At 32.7% G+C, this 24,582-nt stretch overlaps 1 protein-coding gene across 1 annotated transcript in view; it reads right to left on the bottom strand.

The window, feature by feature from the left end:
- Positions 1-24,582, bottom strand: part of CSMD3 (CUB and Sushi multiple domains 3) — a 1,010,791-nt gene that overhangs the window by 301,913 nt on the left and 684,296 nt on the right. Inside the window, exons 20-22 of the mRNA XM_064476888.1 lie at positions 20,804-20,920; positions 15,150-15,365; positions 13,306-13,494 (exon numbers count right to left, since the gene is read on the bottom strand). Coding sequence (XP_064332958.1) covers positions 13,306-13,494; positions 15,150-15,365; positions 20,804-20,920 — 522 coding nt within the window. The remainder of the gene's footprint in view (positions 1-13,305; positions 13,495-15,149; positions 15,366-20,803; positions 20,921-24,582) is intronic.

Raw genomic sequence — 24,582 nt, 5'->3', positions numbered from 1 at the left:
TCGGTTCTTAAAACTGCCACCTTCTCTCCAATTTTACTGCTCTGGCTTATGTATGGGATATGAGAACCTGTTCCTGATGGACTTCCCTAATTTCAGTATAGCAAACTGAAGCTAGGGAAATCCAAATCCATTCATACATGTAAATATCTGAAAGATCTTGCAAGATTCAAATTTGACCATAGTATTCCTTTGCTTAATCTTAATGGGTCTCAATTACTCCTTAACATAGCATACAAGATTTTCTGTCATTCAAACCCTGCCTCTCACTTTGTCCATACCTTGTCCTGTTGCATCAAGCAACATGTTTTCAGCTTCAAGTATTGGCTTGCATTGTACTGGCTTGGGCACACAGCTACTTAAGTAATTTCTCTGTATCTCATTGATCTTTTCTGTAAAATGGAGGTAATAATTACACCTTTCTACATCATACCTGCTGAAAAGACTGAATGGATTAAACCATGTAAATCACTTAGCACAGTACCTGGGCAGGGTAAAAACTCAATAAACTTAAACATTTTCTTATTGTATCTCCACTTTATAGATAGGGGTCAGAGGGATTAAATATCCTGTCCAACTTGCCACTAACCACTAAGTTGTGAAGCCATGATTTAAAGGTAGAGCATCTTTTTCCTAAGTCCAGACTCTGTATTATATGTAATATCACAAAGTTGCTACTTACTAATATATTAGTTCTAAAAAATCACATATCCTGGCCTCTGAACAACACAGAAAAATGTGTGAAATAAGAACTATCTATCACTGAAGGAAATGTGGCCTTCATGAATTGATTCAAAAGCAGAAAGAAGAAAGTGTTAGTTACACATTGACTATACCTGTAATTGAACTGGGACTCAAAAAAAGCTCCAAAAAAGCCACTCAGACCCAAAATAGATTTTATTTGTAGACATAGTTACTTTACTTGTTTGATTTATACCCTTTGCCTAGAAGGCCTTCCCCACCTTTTCCATTTAGCAAAATCCAGCTCTTTGTCACAAATATGCCATTTATGAGAAGTTGTTCCCTGTCCTTCTAGGAAAAAAAATGCTATTCCTCTCTGCTCTATTATGAGTTTTACTTCTCATTCTCATCTCAGGCTGTCATAATTAGTCTTATTTCCCCTTAAAATAGAGTAGAGGAGAGAAAGTATGCTATATATTTTTACCTTTGCCACCCAATTCAGTACTCACTAAATATTTGTTTAATTAGATTGGTTTAATTTTTTGGTTGGGTCATAGAATACATAAATATACCAAACTCACTGATTTTTTTTCTAACAAAATAATTACTAATATCCAATTCATCTTTGTTATATCACCATCACCTAACACAGCATGCCAAACATTGTTGCCACTCTAAGTTTGGTGAGTTGATGAATAGATGAATGAACAAATGAATAAAGGAATGAAGGAAGATTAAATTCCAAATGGCTGAATTTAGAGTTTCTCAAAGCTAGGATGTCAGAGAGCATATGAGAGAACTCAGATCCATTAATATGAACAGCAGGAAGTAGAAGAGACATAATCCTAAGGAAGAAAAATATTAGCAATAAATATTATAAAGTTTTTGAAAGTATTCAATGTTACATCATCATCTATGTCCAAAAAATAATAATTCTAGCCCCAGCTAGATCATATCGCAATATTAACTGTAATCTGATTCTTGTTATTTTTATTACCATTTCTATGGACTATGCATATAATTTGAATAACATTTTCTTAAAAGCCTTCAAAATTTGGAAACAAATTAAATATCATAGAAATACTTATCCTGAAAATTGAGTAAACAAATTCAAAGAAAAATTCTTTGGTAAATTCCTAATTTTATTTTTAATCCCCAAACCATTCTCTTTTTTCCTCCAAAAGAAAATAAAAACAAATAATGGTCACAGAATGGCAATATGCTTTTCAAAATCATCGCGCAAATTAACTCTGTGTTATTATTACAACTCCGGAAAATTTCAAGTAAAGTATGAAGAAAAGAATATGGACTACAAGATTTGGAAGACAGACAAATCTATACTTACTAGCTGTGATACTTCATGTGAATCACTTTACCTTTTTGGATATTGCTTTCTCAATATGGGTAATGGGAATATTAATACTTAACTAATAAAATTACTGAAAGGAGTAAATAAGAGAAAAACCTTATAGTGCAGTCATGCCACCACATACATAACAAGCACTCAACACTATTATTTCTCTTTTCTCTCCATTATAGCTTTTGTCAGACTACTAAAAGATTGAAAATTCTTTAAAATATGATTTTCATATTTAGGGTATTTGGTTTTGACTAAACAACTCACAAATCACTTGATGCTCACTGAGTCTCAGTAATTTGCATGTCAGATTTATTCTTGCTTGAGTCTCTTTAGATATTTCTTTGTACATTTACTTGTTTTTACTTTTACAAGAAAGGCATTGTGAGATCAATAAATGGAATAATCAAATGAGGATGTTTCAGGGGAAGGGAATCAGAAAAAAAGAAAGAAGGAAAGAAGGAAGGGAAAGGAAGGAAGAGAAGAAAGAGAAGGAAGAGAAAGAAAGAAAAAAGAAATAAAAGAAAGAAAGAAGAGGAAAGAGGGAAAGAAAGAACGAAATGTGATAAAGTCAGAGATACTATTCTTGAAAATGTGCCTGAGGAAAAAACCTATAATGGCATGTTAATGTTTTTCCAAGGTCACAGGAAAATAAGAACTGTATTATTCTCTTCATCAGAGGATTTAACCTTTTGTTAAATCTGAGAGTAATAGACAACATCATCAGTGACAGCTGACTATTGCCATGATCCTGTTTCCTAAGGAAGGGTGGTTAGGTTGGGTAGGAGAGGAGAGACTCTCAGCAGGAGAGTGGAGGGTTTATAGTTTTATAAAATTCACCAGATAGTTTTTATTTGCTCTTGTTTAGAAAGGAGAAGGCAGGATGCCTTTTAAACTATCATGGAGTAAGCATCAAATGAATATTTATTAGATGAATAAAGAAATTTGAGATAAGGTGGCATACACAGCCTAGACCATAATCAGACAAGTTTTACTACAAATTTTCCACATAGAAAAAGGTATAACTTGGCTTTCCTTTTACAGATAGGAGGATGATAATTTGGTGGTGAAGCCCTACGTGTTTTACACAGGTAAATGACATCAAGTGATTTCAAATACCATAATTGAACAAGTGGGAAATAACCTTACATTATCAGAAAAGCAGATAATGTTTTATCATTATACATTTTTCATCTGAAAACGAATCAAAAGTTTTTCAGAACAAACAAAACCCAGGATGTTTTTATAGAAAATTGGGATTAGACTCAGTTGAGTTTCCAATTTTATACTATAGGAAAAGGTTAATATTTTATGGCTGCAGAATTCTGTAGCCAAGCATAATAAAACATCAGCTAGTGCAAATTCAGAAAGGTGTAGTAAAATACTTGAAATAAAAACTATCCATCACCTTTTGAAACACAGTCTTTGTAGACTGATTAATACACATGAAGATAAAATGTTACCTACACTTTCAGCATACCAATACTGAATTGGGATTCAAAGAGAGCTGCGAAGGGAGTACTTGGGTACAATGGAGAGATGTAGAAAATGGCTTTGAGCCAGAAATTTAGGTTGGGTTAATAATTCCTTAACTCCTTTTTTTTTTTAAAACACCTGCTTGAAGGGCAATATTTAAATTCTGCAAATAACTTTCCAGAGCTCTAAATTCGTTTTTCTTTGTGTCTTCTTAGTAATTAACCTTGACATTTTTTATGATTACCAAGACTATTGTTTATTTAAATAAGCACATTCTCTCATACCTGACCCATATGCCCTTTCTTGATTCTGGATTTAACTTATGATGCTTATTTTATAACATTAGATTATTTCCATGGCAACTGTCTTGGTAATAATAAGCAAAGGAGGATGACTTCAGCTGCTTTATCCTGCAGTGAAGGAGCTGGATTTGAGATTGGTAAGTTTGAACTAAAGAAAAGAGTTAAAAATCAGAAATAATGATGAAAAAAGTAAAATTCATTTTATTACATACCCTTGATTAGGGGCTGAGTGTGTTTACAAGGTAGAATAATCACAGTCCTATTCTCCTGGACTCACCCTAAACCTACCCTCATTAGTGCCACTGAACTTAAGACTGACTGGTTCCTTAGGTGACTCCACAGTTACTAATTGATAGTTTTATTCTGTTCCAATGTGCTTTTGTTTGTTTTCAAAACCCTAGGTACATTTGAACATATCTTAGCTAAATGCATTACCAGATGACAAACAATTAAACCATTTACTAGAAATCAACCTCTGTAATGATGTATACATATTTTTGCTATTATTTTCAATATTATGAGGCTGAAATGGAAAAATATATATATATACACATATACACAAAACAAATAGGCACATGGACTTTATAAAAACATAGAATTAGAAGTAATTTTAAAATGTATTTGCCTTATGTGACAATGACCTTTCCTTTCAGTTTCAAAGGCTTTTAGGTACTGTCGATCTACTGCAACTTCAATTAAATCCTACCCTCTCCTGAGACACAGCATCAAAATCTAATTCAGTTACAAGAAACAATAACATTTAATTATCTCCTCCAGTTATCTACCCTGTCGAATGACAGTATTTCCTGAGAGCCACAGATGTCATTGTTGTAAGCACGAACCAGTTTGGGGATATGCACAGAGTATCATCACACTGGCTTATTTAATGCTTTTATTCTCTATGGCTCATATTTATACACAGCAAAAATTTGCTCCCAATCTAATCTGCTTCAAATAAAAATACTGTTAATATATTCTCCTAGGGAAATAACTTAACCTCCCTGTGCCTCAGTGTCCTTATTCAAATCTTGTAAGACCATGACAGGCGTATATTAAACACACAGCAAATGTTAGCTTTTATTATTACCTCAGGTAAAATATTCCTTATCTGGCACCACTATGTACTTAGGGACCAGTCACTTTCTAATTAAGTAAAAGTATATTAAACTAAAAACCAAAATTAGTGTGTTTAATGACAAACTGATGAACTTCATGCTTTCTAGGTTAATATTACAGCATTTTTTAAAAAAATACTATGCATAGGTTTAATCATTTCCCTTTTTTTCAGCACGTTTCCCAGTATGTCTAGGTTAAATTTATTAGATAAAGGCGAAGGAAGAATATGATGTAGGTATTTCTGAACTTGGTCTTATTTTCCACAAAAGCAGGAAGAGGTCACTCAGAGGTTGCCAAGAAAGCAAATGCCTCTGGTACTTCCGTGATTCCTTCTGGTATAAGACCGTTACTGTTGCAGTTGCTTTAAGGACATGACCCTGGAAGAATAGATTCCAGTAAACACTCCACTTTTTGCCCTTGTCTGCAACTCAGCTCTCTCCCTAAAGTAGTCTGTGTCCTCTGTGTAATCAATCCCAGATCTAACTCATCTTCTAAGTTTCCAATTGGCAGGCAGATTTTGGCTGGTAACAAGACTTATAGTTAGACCATGAGGACATATAAGGGGAACAAAGTGTTTTTTAGGAGTCTATTATTTTAGGTCCTCAAAAACATTTTTTAAATTTGTCCAAATTAATCTGAGACTCTAATAACACAGAGGATCATTTAAATGAAAGTCTTCTTGTGAGTGAATCACCATTATGGGTTTGTCATGATCTGCTCTAGGTTCCTGATGATCACACGGTGAATGAATTTTATAGTGTCTAATGCTCAGAATGGGTACCTGTGATATACCAGAGCTTATGGCTAACACACAGGAGGTACACAGATAACTAAAATACAGCCTTTACTTTCAAGGACCTCAAAGCCAACAGATAAGACAGCATGTATTCACTTGCCAACTACAGTATAACAAAGGAAGTTCAGAGGCTTATCTACTAATGCACCAATTAGATTATAAAAGCTCTCCATAAATTCATTTGTTTATAAATTCTAAATGAATGAGAAGAGTTTAAAATTTACAGTACTCAATGCAGTTGTATTAAATAGGATATGTGCATTGTTTTTTTCTCATTAACACTGGCTTATTTAATGTTTTTATTCTTTATGGATATTCACATACAGCAAAAGTTTACTCAAATCTAACCTACTTCAAATAAAAATACTGTTAATATATTTACCTAGGAAAAATTGTGGATTATCAGTTTCTATCAGGCATTTTTTCCCTTTCTTTTCATTCCACTTGGGGAGAAAATGTCAGCCAGTCTCTTTGTTGAGCTCTGAATTTCACTGCATATTGGGGAAAGATTTATTCCATATACAGATACAAGATAACAATATTTTCTCACCATATTCAATTTTTATAAATTTATCTTTTTTGTTTCTATCATAATTATAAGCCTCCTCTTAGTAGTCTTTTCAGGCACCTTTATTTTTCATTGGTTGGTGGATTTACTTATTAGACTTGAGGGGGTATGTGTTAATATTTACATAGCAAACGCATTATAGGCTAAGGAATAGTGTGATGGTCCAGGTTGAAATGGCAATTATAGTTCTTTATTGGTTTTACGCTGAATAGAGTACCTCTAGGGTACAGTATTTGTTCATATATATTAAAGTTAGTAAGTTGAAAATGTGAAAATAAAGGCGCTCTGCCCCTATTATATATTCATTTCTTTATCAACTCAACATATTTACTGAAAGCTTTCTATATGCTAAACACTCTTGTAGATAAAAAGGCAATTCAATACACCATTATGAATCCTAGGAAGGGTAAATACAGAAAAGCACATGCAATCTGTAAGAAGGACATTTAACAATTTTTGAAGGTCAAGAAAGGCTTCATTCATATCAGGATGGGTACGTGTGAAGAATAAATCACTCAGGCAAAATTATGGGGTGGGGATAGGAGTAAGAGGGTAACATTCAGAATTTACTTTGAGGGCAATGAAGAATTTTAAGCCAGAAAGACACATCATCAAATGTGTATCATAGGAACTTCACTCTGACTCTACTATTCAGTTAGGAGAACAGAGACAAGAATGAAGACTAGAGTCTGTTTGTGCTGTTACAATAATAGATAATGAGAGATAACTTTTTTTAAATTGAAGTATAGTCAGTTTATAATGTTGTGTCAATTTCTGGTGTACAGCATAATAGTTCAGTCATACATATATATATTCATATTCTTTTTCATTATAGATTACTACAAGATACTGAATATAGTTCCCTGTGCTCTATAGTATAAACTTGTTTATCTATTTTATATGGAATAGTTAGTACCCACAAAGAGATAATGTCTTTATCTTTGTTATGGTGATAGGAATGAAAGCTCGACAGATTAAAATGCAAAGCCTCCTCCAGCCAATGAACAATGTTTTCAGTGCCTTCTCTCACTTTACCTTTGCGTGTAGCTTATCAGAGAAAGAAATTATTTGTCTGCTTGTGCAGACACAAGTGAGAGCTTGATCATTTGGAGAGAGTAGATATCAATACAGCCTTAGCATCTTAAAATGTATAAAGTGTTTGGTATGTTTGGGAATGGCATGTAGCATCTTATGAATGTATTCCAGGACACATATAGGGGAATGACTATAGAGAGGGCAGTAGGCCAACCTAAGAAGGGACTTACGGAATTTCAACTGCATCTAATAGGCATGGGAAATCACTTAGTGATAAGCAGGAAATAGACAGGTGATCTTATCTTTCTAATGTTAACTGGTGTCGACTTTAAGGTAAAGCTTCCATCATACTCACCTTTTGGTATTCATGCTTTAGTGTAGTCCCCTCCCTTTGAGTTGAGTGAGACCAGTAACTTGCTTGTTATTACTCCTGTGATTATATAACATTATGCAAAACTGCATTTTGCTAGTGATTCACTAGACAGACTCTCCTTGCTGTTTTGATGAAGGAAGCAGCAAAGTTGTGGAAGTTCACATGGTAAGGAACTATGGATGGCCCCCAGGAATTGAGCAAAGAACTGATTATCTCAGTCCTACAACCTCAAGGAACTGATTACGTCCAAGAGCCACTGAATTTAAAAGGGAATCATGAACCTCAGGTGAGAATTCAGCCCTGATCAACATCTTGATTGCAACCTTTTAAAACCCTAAGAGAGGACCCAGTTAAGTCTTGCACAGATTCTTCACCCACAGAAACCATGAGAAAGTAAATGTGTTGTTTTAAATTGCTAAATTTGTGGTAATTTGTTACTTATCAATAAAAAAGAATATAACTAGTAATGTTATTGGAGATAAATTAAATGAGGGACATTTGGAAGCCAGCTAGAAAACAAGAGATGATACAGTGAAATTATACATGTAGTTGCTAAAACACGAGCTGGAGTCAGAAGGAGCTGTTTTCAAACTCTACCAAGTTATGTAATTAATCTGTGTAGTTTATAAAATGGGATAATATTCTCTCAAGTGGTTTTTGAAAGAAATATATGATGCATGACTGGGACATTGTGCTGTACACCGGAAACTGATACATTGTAACTGACTACACTTCAACAAAAAAATTAAAAAATTAAAAATATATGAAAGGAAATAAATATTTCAAAATGTATAGGCTTAAAATATGTGGACTCTTGCTTAAAGACAAACCATTACTAATATTGAACTTGACAATCTACTTTCCAAAACAACATGTTCTTTCATCAGCTCCTTGTTTATTTGCAACATAACCTGGTATATAGTTCCTGGTATGTTAGGAAGCTGAATGAAGACAATGAATTTTTGATTAAATTTAGAAAGATGACAATGGAAATACCAGTGTCATTTTTGTAATGCGAACTTTAGAAAAATTCAGGTACTTACTTTTTGATCAAACACAAGCCAGTGTATCTTTTTTTAAAGTAATCAACTTGTTTATACCTTTTTTTTTTTTTTAATATTTGGTTGCCACTTAAAAATATGACCACATATTTGTTTCCAAAGAAACACGGATCTCCAGGATAATCATTTAAATGTCAAATATATTCACTGAAATTCCATGTTGCCTGTTATTTATTTTTGTCTTTTCCAAAATGTAAAACATAATTATAGACATGTATTTTTTTAAAAAGGTAAAACTTTCATCTTGATCACTAAGTAGTAATGAGATTGTGTATGTGAAGGACTCAGCTGCTGATAGCACACTAAAACTTTTTCATATTCTTCTTTTCTTCTTCTCTTTCCTCTCCTGCTGGTTAGTGAAAATCACTCTTCACAGCTAACAGTCATGGTAGCCCTTAGGAGAATTGGATATACAGTGGTAGAGAGAGCTGCAGGCACAAGGAAAAGGGACTAAGGTTTGTTGAGCAAATGTTATTTGTTGAGTAGTGCATTAGGTGATATATATGTCTTTCACTGCTTAGAACTATAAGCTATCTTGCACCATGGATGTAATTACCCACATTTTACATTTGAGAAAACTTGGCAGGAAGGCGATCTGAACAACTTTCCAAAGCTTACATAACTTAGGAAAGGCTGGAGTATAAATACGAACTATGTGCCTGCAGTGGATGCCACTTCTCCAGGAGAAGAATCTCTGATTCTCAGTAGGTGTTACACTCTTGATTGCTATCAAGATTCTTTTCCTGCCTCCACAAATTTCCCTGCACTTGCTACAATGTGGATGGGCCTAGAGGGTGTAAGTGAAGTAAGTCAGAGAGAAAAACACAATTACCATATGATTTCACCTGTTCGTAAAAGCTAAAAAACAAAACAAAACAAACGAACAAACAAAACAAAACAGAAACACTTACAGATACAAAGAACAAACTGGTGGTTTCCAGAGGGGAGGAGGGTGGAAGATGGGCAAATAAGTAGTGTTTTACCAGGTACAAACTTCCAGTTATAAAATAAGTGTGTCATGGGGATGTAAAGTACAGCACAGGGAATACAGTCTATAATATTGCAATAACTTTGTATAGTGACAGGTGTTTACTAGACTTATCATGGTGATCAGTCCATATGTATATAAATGTTTAATCACTATGTTGTACACTTCATACAAATATAATATTGTATGTCAACTATACTGCAATAAAAAAAAGGTAAAATTAAAAAATTCCCTACATGTAAGTAACCCCTGTTATGGTCAAAGAATTTTCCTCTAATTAAAACAGAGGACAGCCCAAGGAATATTCTGAAGCATGTGTCAACTAAATTAAGACCAGATTTCCTCTCCACTTAGTGAAGCCTCCAAAGACAGTGGTCTGCTGTGGTAAACAGAGCACAAGCCTGGGTCTCAACTTGGAACAGGCACAGTTCTGCCGCTGAGTTTGTGTGCAACCTTGAACTTTTTATAGACATTGTATCTTCACTGATAAAATCATTATGTTAAACCTACACTCACAGCATAGGTGGATTTTTGGAATGGGACACTATATGATATAATCCTTTATAGACTGTAAAGACTATATTATGGTGCTATTATGTTTTATTATTTTATTAAAATATTATCTTAAAACAAATGCAGAGGTTACTTAGGAAAATGCTTAAATGAAAATGTTATTTATAACTCATCTAACATCCAGAATTAAGATAATTTTCACCAAATTCTACCATCAGAAACTGAAAGACCAATTTATACACTAAACATAAAATCAAAATTAAACATACATTGAAAAAAATTAACAAAAAGTAGGTTTCCACAAATTGCTTTATCTGTTGCCTTAGTGTCCAAAGAGGCAGGCATGTTCTTATATAACCTAGGTATGCAAAAGTCATTTTAATAAATGTTAGTTTTATACTTGACATAAAATTTAAAATCTCATGTATGATTTGTTCTGAGAATGTATTCGTTTGCAACCTTGTGACAAGGAAAGACCACATAAATTCCAAATAGCCAAAAACAGAAACAAAAAACAAACTTGAAATACAAGCTACTTATAATTTGGCCACTGCCTATAACATAAGCTTTCTATGAAGCTAGTAATAGTACTAAATAATATCTTTTAAGCAAGTGTGCACTAGAGAATTGGCTTTAGCTACATGAAGTGAAAAGTACAAAAAAAATCAAAGAAGAAATAACATCTGTCCAAATAAATTAGCATTGCTAAAATTGGGTCTGTTCATATGAATAGTTCCAAATAATGTTGTGTATTTTCTGTGACTGAAGACTGAGAATTTTGAAAATATAACAAAATAAGAAATATATACATATATATAACCAGAAATGCAAAAAAGAACATAAGTCTTTTTATTAAAATTTATTGTAAAAGTGGAGTAAACCTTAAAAATGTACATGCAAACACTTCTCAGCCTGTGTAACATCGTGGTATGGTTTTGGTATTTTAAGAGAAAATATTAATCAACTCTGTGTGACATACAGTTCTTCAAGATTCACCTTTTCCTAGACTCTTTTAAGATTAAACCTAGATCCTAGTGAAAAAAATTTGGGTTTTGGAATGATAAAGATTGTAGACAAATCATGGTTCTGCCATTCACAATCTTGATGATTGATGATTTGGGGCAAGTTGTTCAAAATCTGTAAGACTCTTCAGATGAGAAATGGGGGGAATAACAATAATGGCATTATAGTAAGGATTAAATGAAGTAAGTATGGATCTGAAAGAGCCTAGAAGACGCTCATAAATGTTAGTGTTTTATAATGTGGAATTCATTTCCAACTATAGTTGGTTTTATAAATTAGATTGGTGGGCTTAATAGACAGCAGATTATATTCAATATATTAAGAGTTATAATCACATCTAAATTCTGAACCCCTCCTATATTCCCGGGATTATACTAGGTGTCTAATTGGCATGGCTAATCTCTTCTAATGCTCATAACTAACATAAACGTAGTGTAACCATTTTGCTGATGAGAAAAATGAAGTTTAGAAAAGTGAATGAACCCAATATCAAATGACCAGGATATTAAGCGGGGCACTCTGGAGCCTTCACTTGGACTGTTCCCAAGGTTCTCATTAATTAGCCTTTGAAAATATTCACACCAAACACAAATGGAAATGGGACAATTCAGTAAGGAAGGGAATTCCAACTCTGGCAACAGCAAGAAAAACAAACAATCCACTGCCCCCCTCCCAAGGAAAAAGACACATAAAAACAAGAACAGAAGGGACTGCACTCTACATAGCTTTCTGGAAAAGATGCTCTGAGAGTATGACTACTTATCACCTCCCAGCTTCAAGTCTCTGTGTTTGCTTGTGCCCTTTCTATAAAAGCTTGTGATTTTAAAAATAAATTTCATTTGTTACATATCAGTTTATTTGTTGTATAACCCATAGGGTTGTGAAAATAATCTCATCACTATAAAAGCCTTCAGACGCATATTAACCTGAAAGATCATATTTTTTCACTGGATTTGGGGATCCCCAGAAATTCCCACCACATTTCTATATGGTAGACAATATACTGAATAAGTAACAGAGGGTATCTTCTTCATTTGCATTTTTATGTGTGAGGTATACTGCCTCCATTAAAAAGAAAAAAAAAGCCAAGGTCTTAAACCACAGATCAAATCTCTACCAATTTGCCTGAGCTTGTAGTATATTAAAATTACACAGATCTGTGATCCACAATTAAATTTACAATTAAAATAAATTCAAATTAAATGCTTTTGAGAGGTTTAAGAGCTTTATGAAATAATTGTAAAATGATCATTTGCATCTAGTTCAATCATAAAAATGAGTACTGACAACCACTGAATGGCTGATGACCTGAAGAAATTCTTGCTTCTCAATTTACTAAAATAAATAAAAAATGACTTAAGTCCTACATCAGTCTCTACAGCATTTTCTTTTCTTTTTATCAGTCAAAATATCCATTTCCAAAGGTTAAAGTCGTGCTCCAAACTTTTAATACTTTAATTGTTGCTATTCTTTATCTTGCAACATGAAATTAATTGCCATCTTAATTCATCTATCATAACAGATTAATTCTATAGATTGTACATATTGAGTCAATATTTGCTTTGATAGTCCATAAATTAATTATATATTATTTTCCCTTGCAATCATATTTTATGCATGTTAATTCTAAGTTATAAAATATTGTCAAAACTTCAGTCAGAAGTCATGAAGAATCATTTATTATTAGAACACAAGAATGCAATTTTCTGTAAGCTCTCAAAATATGATTCTATCATCACCTATTATCTATCTATCTATTTATCTATCTGTCTGTCTGTCTATCCATTCCTTATCCCCATCATCTGAAAACAAATTTAGAAGCATGTTTGCTTTAATGGAGCAGCTGAGAAGGTAACTGAGGTACACCAGATTACCAAGTGGAAAAAAAAAATTGAAATAACTAATATGAAATAAATGAAGAAATTCAACGGATTATTAAAAAAATGAAGGGTGTATAATCATGCAACTCCATGGACAGTGACTACACATACAAGCAAATGAAAGCAGCTGACCACGTACCCACACACCTTGGCAGAGGTGCACTCCATACTCTTCGGCCACCACCAAGACAGATGATCTCTGATGTCCCTTCCAGACGATATCCTGATGAGCATGAGAAGGTCAGAGTGTCACCAACCCCAAAGTTGAACCCAATTCGGTTACCATATTGAGGAATTCCAGGATCTTCACAAGGTTCCAGGTTATATTCTGTACTCAGACGAAGAAGAGAACAAAGAAAATGCTAGTAGTAACCTTTAAGAGTATATTCCTATTATTTGCAAATTGGATGCTTTTAGGACCAGCCATACATTTAAAAGATGACTATATGTATAATTATGGATAGGTACTAATGGTGCATATAATTTTCTTCTTTTATGAAAGATTTAATAATTTAAGGAAACTCATGTGTGAAATTCAATATAGATGAGAAAAATGTCACCTTCTAAGTGATAAATTGAAAATGTAGCTATTTATCTCATATTTTTCTTCTTCATTAGACACATTTCCATTTCATAGATTTTTGACTTGTAACAATGACATAATAGATTCATATTTTCAAATGCAAAATAACATTTGGAATGAAATCATTTGCATTTTGAAATGACTTTTACTTAATGGTTTTAATCTAAGTGACAAAGGCCTCTAGTATATAAGAAATACAATTAATTGAAATTCTGAAAAACATGTGACTCCAGATGCAAGTGTTTATGTAAGACTGAAGTGTCCATATGCTGAAAATTGTATATTATAGATTTATACAAGAAAACGTCCCTAAGCAATGAATGCACATCATGAAAATGAACAGCTAAACACTCTTCAGTGTATGAAAAGCAGAGTTAATTAAACAACAATATTATAATTATATACAGTTCTAGGAAGAAGTAGCCCATTTAAAAATATTCCCAGAGCACACACTTAGTATGTAATTGCAATGGGGAACAAGAGGGATTGTTTTATGTTAAAGAGCTAATATTTTCTTGTTTAAAAAATTAATTTGGACACACTTTTAATATTCTGGGTTAAAATTGATTATGCTCATTTACTATTCATTATGAAATACCTTAATTATTTTAGAAGTATTTCCATGGAAGTACTAGAATAACAGTTGAAGAACAAGGTTAGCATTTGTATAATTTCATTTATATAAATTATAATATATTATTTATATAATTATGTATAATTACAATATTAAGAATTTATGTTAGCAAATTGGCAGAAGATTTAACTATTAATTTGTTTCTGTATTCTCTTTCACCATTCCACTTAACTATGAAGTAGAATTAATAAGAATAATTTTTATTCACTTTGCTTTTATAATTTTTTTCTGGTATCCAAGTTATAATGTTGCCTATAGTTGTGGTTATTCTAGAATAAAGGGATAACCACATTAGTTTCTAGATCATCTAGTTCTAAATGAATTAAGTCAATTAAATTTATCTTAATCTTAGCCTGTAAACTATGCCTTTTCTCAGAAATACAAAACTAGATTATCACTGGTTTAATTCACATTTCATTTATAGCCTAATTGAAACTTTAAGTATATAAGACTTTCTATTTTAAGTTCACCTGGCATTTTAGCAAGCTTTTCTCTCTGTTAGAATTCTGCTGGAGTGCAAGTTAAAGAAATGTAATTAATGTACTTAAAGTAGATTTTTAGTGAACTGATTTATTCTTTGTTGTTTAAAGGCTCCCTTTAAGATATTATCATAGATAATCTTCAAGGCATTTCAAACTTTACTTAAAATTTGTTGACAGATATTTCTTTGCTTTCTCCTTTTCTTCTTTTCTGTTTTTTCTCTGTTTTGTCACACATAAATTATGTTCACACTTTGAAACATCTCTTTTTAAATTTATTTTCTTACCAGAGAATGTAATATTGAATCCTTCATATGATATTGAAAAATCTGAAATGAAGCGCAGTTGAGCCCTGAAATTTCCATAGAGACCAGCATTGATTGTTGAAGGAAGTTCTGAACCAGTCAGGCGTGCCAGTGGTTGGGTAAAACTCCCATTCTCTGTGATCAGTAAGTAGTCATGATGGTCTTCCAAATGAAAGGTGTGAAAGTTGAACTGCACACCTATTAAGAAAAAGAGGAAAATTAAGACTTACAAAGTATACCAGTAAGACACAGAAAGTTACCAAAGTAACTAAACCCAGGACTCCTGTGGTATCTGATTTCTCTGAAAATGAAAGGCACTGCTATAAAATATTCTAAATGCATAGTATAATATTATTCTTTTGTTTGAGAGTTGTTTTCTTTTTTCCTTCAGCTTCTCTATAAGGTATAATACAAGTTATATCTTGCAAACTCCTTGGAAACAAAATTTAAAAACTAATGCCTGAAAAGGAATCATGTAAGTTTTCTGAAAATTTAAAGGAGAATTTACATCCTTTATAACAGAAGTGCTTTGCCAAAAGTAACCACTCACTCAGTTTCTAATGGGATAGGGTAGGTTTACTACTTTTCTTTGTAGTTTATATAATGGATTCATATAATATATACTCTTTTGGGTCTGAGTTCTTTTATTCAACATTGTGTATGAGGTTTGTCTTCACTTTTGTGTGTGGTTGTGAGCTGTTTATTTTCAGTGATGTATAGCATAGCATTTCATTTTGTGAATACAGCACATTCATCTATTTGTTTAACAGTTGATGGTCATTTAGGGTAGTTTACATTTTAGCATGAATGCGGACTGTGCTGTTATGAGCATTCAGGTTATGTCTTTTGAAGAACACATGTGCTTATTTCTGTTGGGTAAACATCTAGGAGTGGAATTACTGGGTCATAGGAAATTTATCTGTCTGTCTGTCTATCTATCTATCTATCTATATTTCAGCTTTACAAAATGACTGTGTCAATTTACATTTTCATTATCAAATCTAGTTGGACTGTATCTTCACCAATACTTGAAAATTTTTTATTTTTCAATTTGTTCTGTCCTGGTGAGTATGATGTGTTATTACGCTGTGGTCTCATGTGAGTTCTTAATGACGTTGTCTCAAACACATGTAAAAGATTACCAATTACACACACACATACACCCCACTATGTATAAGATCCTAAATGAAATAAAAGCTAATACCTCATTCATCTTTCTCTTGAAGTGCTTAATACATTTTCTTATTTGAACAAAAAGAATCACCAAAATTTTTAGTAAAACATCCAAAGGATTTTTATCCAACACTTATAAATATACTTAATAAAAAGCTACTTATCCCAGAGCATGATAAGTAACATTCTTTAATATTGTTCATCAACTTTATAGTTCTAGATGCTGGAGAGTCTTGGAGTTCTTACTAAGTAAAAAAAAGTGATACAAAATGAGACCAAAACAAATAAACTGAAAACATAAGTAATAATGAGTTATTATTGCATAATGGGCCAGTGATTTTGATTTGAAAAAGATCTGAAATGTACAATGATAATCTCTTTCAAACTTTTTTTCAGAATGTAACAGTTTTTTTTCCCCCTCTCTCCACAATGAGCCCCTTTTAGGAGGGGTTCAGAAATTAAGTCAGTCTTTCAAATGTTCTTCAATGTAAATGTAGTAACTGACACTAGTTAGATGTGAATGAGAATGGAGTGTGGATGTGGCAAAGAGAAGATGCTTTGCCATCTAGAGTTACTGATATCTAAGTTACAAAATAACACACGAGTGAGAATTCAGATAAGTCAATTTGATTTCTGTCAGAGACTAAAACTAAGAAAAAACCGTCATATAATAGAAGAGCAGATGGATTAAAAAAAAAGAAAAAATCCATTATGCATATTTTTAAGAAAAATGTGCTTGTTCTGATATGCACTGAATTAATATGTGGGAAAATTTAAAATTCTGTTGGATAGTGGTGCTAATAAGTCCACTGTCAAGTATTACATATATAGCCTTCTTGAGACTCATTTTCTCCATTGTAAAAAGGGTTGTCTTGAAGTTAAATGAGACAATATATGGGATGTCTTGACACAGTGCTTTGCACAGAGGAAGTGCTCACCAACTGTTACCTATTATTATTTTTTAATCCTTCAATGTTAAAGTTAACTGTTTTCATGTCATTCTGTCCTAGTCAGCTACTTTATAAAAGGAAGTATCTATTTATCAAATTATTATTTAAACAAAAAAATCTGTTTTTGCTACAGCAAAACCATGTAAGACCTTCTCCTAAAGGTGAATTAATCCAAGTAAGTATATCATACTAATAACTTACCATATTCTAAACATTATGGAATATAAAAATTTAGAAGAATGTAAATAACTCATGGTCCATCTGAGTGGAAAATATACATAAACCAAAAGTTCAAACTGTCTACTAAGTGCCATAAAAGTGATTCATACAGTCAACACAGAAGTGTAGAAATAGATGTAAATAGTTTGTTGGAGGGATCAGTAGAGGCTTCTGAAGGCAACGACCTTCAGAAGTGAGCATATGTTTGTGAAGAAGCAACACTGGGATAGATATTTCAGAAGAAGAGGCAGACAGGCAAAGACATACAATCTTAATAGGGCAATAGATGTTGAGTAATAGGGAGAAAAAGTCAGTGGTTTCAACGTCATGGTACCTTTTCATAAAAGTGATAATTCAGGAAGTCCTATTAAGGCAATTTATGTTATAGAACTATATGATAGACTTGGACTTAAAGTCAAGTATCATGCATATCGAAGTCTTAGTTATAGTCCTGACACTATGACCTTGAGGGTGTAATATTGATGTGTGTGTGTGTGTGTGTGTGTGTGTGTTTGTGTGTGTGTGTGTATTTCTATAAATTTATGGACTATGCTTTATTTAAGGATGATCCCATCTCTAAGAGTCTTAGGTGGGTTTTTAATGTAGATTTTTTTTTCTCTCAAGATCTCTAGTAGAGTAAGCATTCTGATTTCTATAATACTTTTAAGGAAAATCTCGCACGATGTCATTGTAAACGAGGAGCAATGCAGGCTAAATGACACTGTAGTTAACTGAATTTGAAACTGTCAAACAATTGTATGTGTTCAAATACTCTGATTTGGTGTTAAATGGGGATGAGGTTAATGGTGGTGTGCTTGAGGTTTCTTATTTCTTAAATATTTGGACATGTAGATCTGTCCTATTTAAGATTTTTATAAACCCCTAAAGTCTTGATGATCATTTTTATTTAAGAAAATTTTGATTCAGTGTAAATATAAATGAAATATAAATAATTTCAAAATGATCTCACAGGAATTCTGGATCAAAACTAATATGATGAAATATAAAAGAAGTAAATATAATAGCCTGCATTGAAAATAGAAAAAAAATCAACTATAAAATTTAAGAATTAGTCTTAACTGTACTTTAAAGTTCTGCATACTTTTAAAAGATGATTTAGTTAATTATAAACTCATTCTAAATTAGTACTATGACGTGGTAGCAAGAAAAGCTAGTAAAAGCAAATATAGGATTCATTAATAGAAATAATTTGTGGAGTCAGACAACGCCATTCTGTGTTTCATCTGGAAAAACACACTTTTAGAAGGATGTTGATTTCATATCCCTGGATATCAATAAGGTGGAGCACATTCAAAGCAAGATGATTAGAATGGTGGTAACAATGAAAATACCTTATGATATAAACTGATTATACTTCAGTTTAAAACAAAAAAGAAAAAAGAATTAAAGGAACTGGGAGCGTTCAGTCTGGGAAGAAAAGGCTGGGATAAGGGTCTAGGCATAGCAGGTGTGAAAAACATGTTGATCACAGAATAGTGACTTGGTATATTGAGGAAATTTAGGTTACAGCAGCCATTATGTTTTTATTTGTTTGTTTTCCTAACTCCAGAAGGCTGAACAGGATAATATTGCAGAAAGATTATAAATTGGAACTGCACAAAAATTGAGCATTTTTTTCCCCAAGGAATACATATTAGTCATTAGGACAGCTCATAATGTTTCTAGAACACTGCAGAAAGGAACTGGTGTATTCAGTGAGAGTTTAGATTATACTACTTTGATAATTTCTCCCAACTTCAAGAGATTATCCTTCACATAACTTTGGCTACACTTTGGAGTAGCTGTACTTCCAACAAATTTTGTTGGCTTTTAAAAGAAAAGCATCTAACTCTGCATTTCTTGCCATGTAAATACAGATTTAATTAACACTTGCAACCTGTGAAGATGCAAAACCTTAAGTGTTAATTAAACCTCTGTTTACATAGCAAGCAGTATGTAGCCCTCCATTTTCTTGTACAATACAAGGAAGCTTATTTTAAACTCCACTAATCCACTGAACACTAGAATAATAGGATGCTTTGCTTAACTTCCAGCAAAGAACATTCTATTATGGAGAACAACAAAAACGACAGTTTACAAAGTCTTCCACCTTGTTACTGCTGTACAATTCCAGAATACTCATTTTAACATTTCTTTTCTCAATAACACTTAATTTCATTATAATGACAATTCTTACATAATCCTCACCCTCAATAAAAGAATGTTAACTTTAATAAAGACAAACTTCATTAGTGTTTTAAATATTCTATCAGAATTGCATACATAGCATTAAATGAGTGTAAAAGCAATTGTGTGAAAAACACGATGAATTCAAATGTATTCAACACAGCTCTAATTTTTAAAATTGTAACAACATCTCCTCATTGTTAGGATTTTTCTTTTCTTTTTGGACTTCTATAGTACAATCACTAAGTACAATATAATAGTAAAACCAATAAGAACAAAATAAACAATAGAGCCAAAAAGAAAAATTACTTCTCCAAAGCAGTTTTTAACATGAATAAGTGAGCTCTTTTTAAAAGACCGGCATGTAGAGATTTTCAGGTAAATAATTTCCATCCATTTCTGTTTGATATATTAGGATGCCCATTTTCCCACTGTCAAGTTATTGTTCTAACCACTTATATGGCTAATTTACTATTTTGGTTGTATTGAATGAATGAACCATATTTAGCACTAAAATGTCTTTCATTTACTTGTTCAAAGGACATTTGTTAACATTTACCATATGCACAGTGTGGTTTTACACTCCCATTCAATTATGCAAGATATAACTGCAGTTTGACAGAAAATTTGAGACAGATATTTCTAGAATGGTTATAAATTTATATAGGAAGTATAGTTGTAATAAATAATCACAAAGATTTTAAAAACAAGTATGTTTAATGTCTGCTTTACCATTGGCTCTACACTTCAGAGTATCTTCCTATACCCTTCTGAACTTTTGAAATCAACCTCTTACACTATGCCAGAGACAAAAGCCATCCTGTTTGAGACTTTGTTGAATGAAAATTCCAAATAACTTAGTTTAATATATCAAAAGAAAATAAACATCTTATATTGCCATTCTGATAAAACATGGGTATATTACACCACCATGGAAAAGTAAATACAGTCCTTTGTCGCAGTTACTCAAATTGAATTTTATGTTAGCATATTTTAGTACTGATCTGTTTTGCTCATGCAAAATGACATTGTAAAGGACGATGAAATGAAAATAGATGCAATGAAAATTCAGAAGATAGCCCATTATCATTGCATGAGGCAAATTACCTTTTCCGTGGGTTACATCAACAGTCCATGTACAATTCAGAGAATTAGGATAAAATTCTGGGTAACCAGGTGATAAGATTGTTCCACTAGGCCCTCTAACATCTCCTCCACATAACGCTGAAAATACAAACAAGTACAGTCATATGATCAGTCATAGTAAGAGAGGCAGAGGCTGACCAAATCTCTTCTATCTTGAAATAGAATGAGTCTGATTATCTTTACTTAAGTTACTTCCTGGTGATAACAGAAGTGTGTAAAGAACTTTTCCAACATGAGGAAATTGTTTCATCCTTTGCAGTACTAGAGAAGAAAAAGGTATGTGATGGCCTCTGAGAATCAATGCTGGTCCCAAGAAAATGTAGCTCAACTTTCTTCCACATTTGAATTTGAAGTACATACTTATCTTATACATTTCTAATTATAAGCAACATTTGCATAAGTTGGTTGTAAATTAAACATGAGTTAGTAATTGTTTAGTAGTCCCTCTTTTACTAAGCTTTAAGAAAACAAATTGTTAATTCTACAAAATTATTCCTTTTAGACTCCTAAAGGAGTATGTGTCATTCTTCATAGAATTCCTTTTAAAACGTGAAGTAAACTGAAAATTTTGAAGGTTGCTTTTACGCTTCTGCATTTCTCTAGGAAATATCATGAACAAAAAGGAATTTCTGAGAAGATATTGATTTTTTAGTAAATAATTCAAGATAATAAAAGTAAATGAATGCTTATGAACTAAGGTCAAAGAAATTAAAATTTGATTCAATGTTCATTTATTCTAGAATAAAATCAGTTTAGAATGTCTTCCACCATCAGTGGTTATGGTATGCCAGATAATGTTATCAGTGTTAAAAAGCAAAGGAGAAAAAATACAGCCAAGTAAGAATGTATATTCTAGTGGAAGCAGAGAAATGCTGACTTCTTATTCTATTCCATTTGGAGATGCCAACTCTCTTCGTGAACGTGGGTAACACGGGCAAGGGCAGTAAGAACTGTGAATGCAAGTATGGCTTTGTCTGCTCTGATCCTTGCTCAACTTCCCTGGGACACCAGAAAAGTGAGTTTCGACTTTGTTTTCTTCCATGATTTCTTCCAAGTAGCAACAATGAGAATGAAGAACTGAGGCAATTTGGCTGCTGTTCTATACTGGCCTAACTAGAAATAGTAAGTCTGCAGTTCCTAGAAGCATGTAAGCATGCAGGCTTAGCCCTACATAAATAATACACAATTAAAAACTACTCTTCCATTTGCCATTTCTTTTACTTCATCCAGGAGTAAAAGAAGGTCTTGACCAGTATCTCTCTTGGACTTGTCTTACAGGCCACCTTCCCAAGACCAATATAAGCCAATATTTCCAATTCCATTAATTATCAAGACATTTATATTAATATTCATGGTTTGGTATTCTAGGCTCCTCTTCAGAGCCTTGTGCTTTCATGCTCAATTTAAGAGCTAGGTATACCATTTCCATTGTACCTGGCTAATAATAGTGGTGCTAAGTTGACCTGTTTTTATTTTCCTTGTAATTCATTCTGTTGCTTGACAGAGGACTGTCATTTTATCAGATTATTTTTAGGTATGACAATCTATTCCTAATACACTATATTTCATTTTGTTCTCCATTGTGAGAGTCAGACAACAACAACAACAACAATACAACATGATATGAATTTGTTGAGTGAAATATGATGAGTGAAAATTCTCTACTGGATTAAAAACTACAATCTCTATTTGAAAGGATTATGTTTCTTATACATATTTTGTTTATTCACTTTCCCTCCCTTTAGCTCCAGGAAGTTTAGATTAGTTGCCTCTGGGGAAAATGTTTAGACTGGAGGGAAGACCTAATCAAATCAGTTTACTAGGTTATATGTAGTTGAATTCAGTTAAAATGAATGAAAAATTAAGTAGCTGCTTTGTACATAATTCAGACATTCAAAAATGAATATAATTCAGCTCTTATTCAGTTACACAGAATGAAATAGGAATATGAAAGAGGAGGACAGATTAAAATGGAGGTTCAACATGACATGATTTGATCTTTCAAAAAAATAAAGATGACATAAGAATTCAGGAAGGAAAAAGAAATAGAAAGGATGGAGTCTACATGGTTAAAAATCACAAATTCAATGATTAATAATTTGGACGTTCATCCCTAGTGAACAGAAAGCCATTAAGCATTTTTGATGTGGGGTTTAACATGAAATAACCTTAGTGTGAAGGATGGAGGTTAGACTGAAGTAGTTGGAAACTGAATTTAAGGTTGACTGTAGTGGAACTGACAAGAGATAATGACAGCCTATGTTGCTCCCAGGAAAACTAGACATATTCACTTTTATTATTAATAATATTTAAGCGTGTTGTTATACTTGGGCATTATTTTTACCCTCCTGCTTCTTCCGATAACACTGCTGCCACTCATTCTTATCTTGGTGAATTTACTTGTGCCAACATGTGGCTTTACCAGGACCTGGCAAACATGGTACCTTTATACCACTATCGTTTGTCTCAACTATAGGGATAGATGGTCACAACTGACCTGAAGAAAGCCAACTATGATGGGCACTTCTTCTTTACTACAGTTACTGGTCTAGTTATGGATTGATCAGAGACCTTTTCCTGGGGTTTTTCTAACTGGAACAACGAGGAAGAACTCGCATTCTTCTCTGATTCTGGAAATATGGGACTATACATTAACATGTTCATGAGAATGTATTTTCCACCTCCAGTCACCCATGTGGAAAAGCATGGCTGCAATTAAAGAGAATGATGTCAATGGATGGAGAAAAGCCTACATGGAAAATGGAGAGATTCTTAAAAAGGTTTGGATTCATGATTATAGTTAGCAATGAGAAATAGGCCACCTATCTCTTTTCTACGTTTGAAACTTTGAAAGACAGATTCTGCTTCCAATTTTAAAAACCAGTTAAAGTTGGGTTCCTGTCACTTATAATCATAAGAATGCTGACTATTATAAATGGTATTGTACCAAATACAGGGAAGATGTATTGATGATTTTTTTAAACCTTGTTTAAAAAAAATTGGCCTAAAGCTGTTACTAAAAATTGACAACACTGACAGTACTTGAAAACTTTATTATAAAATGACAAATGTGATCTTCTATTTTGAAAAATAATAAGAATATGAGTTAGGAATGGTGTTATAAATAAAAAATTAAAGCCCAGAACTAAATAATTAATATATTTACACTGTGTGTGCTTCTTGATAAAGCAAGTGTGCAAGCACTTCCCAATCTTAGGAAAGCAGCTTCTTCCACTGTAGTTTCATTTGTGTTTTCTGATTAATGAAGGATTGCTGTCTTATTCTCCACAGTAACAGAGAAGCAGGAAGGACACTGGTGTATTATTTTCTATAGCCAGGAACTTGCCACCCAGGGCACTCTGGTATATTGCCAAAGTGCTGTGTAGCTAGATAGAATTTGAACTGGTACATGTTGCCTTCTAGGCAGGAGGTAAATGTTCTAACTCTTCACTGCATTCATCTGACACTAATTTGACATTTTCAACACTATTCTGTCAAAAGTTCCAAGTATACAATAGGCACTTAAAATGGTTATATCAACACATTTTAAAAAATACATACAGCATCCTTAGGCATGAAGTAAATTTGGCTGATTATCAATGTTCATTCTTTTGAGTCTTTATTATGGTTTGATGGCATAAAATTGGCAAAATTCAAGATATTCTTTTAAACATATGTAATATTTATATTTCTGTTAAGCCTCACATTTTACAAAGACTATGGTGATTTCTTTTTGGTTT

This window comes from Camelus dromedarius, chromosome 20 (genome assembly GCF_036321535.1).
Source record: "Camelus dromedarius isolate mCamDro1 chromosome 20, mCamDro1.pat, whole genome shotgun sequence".
Classification (NCBI taxonomy): Eukaryota; Metazoa; Chordata; class Mammalia; order Artiodactyla; family Camelidae; genus Camelus; species Camelus dromedarius.
Note: the sequence above shows the minus strand (reverse complement) of the source record. Positions and strands in the feature narration are given on the sequence as shown.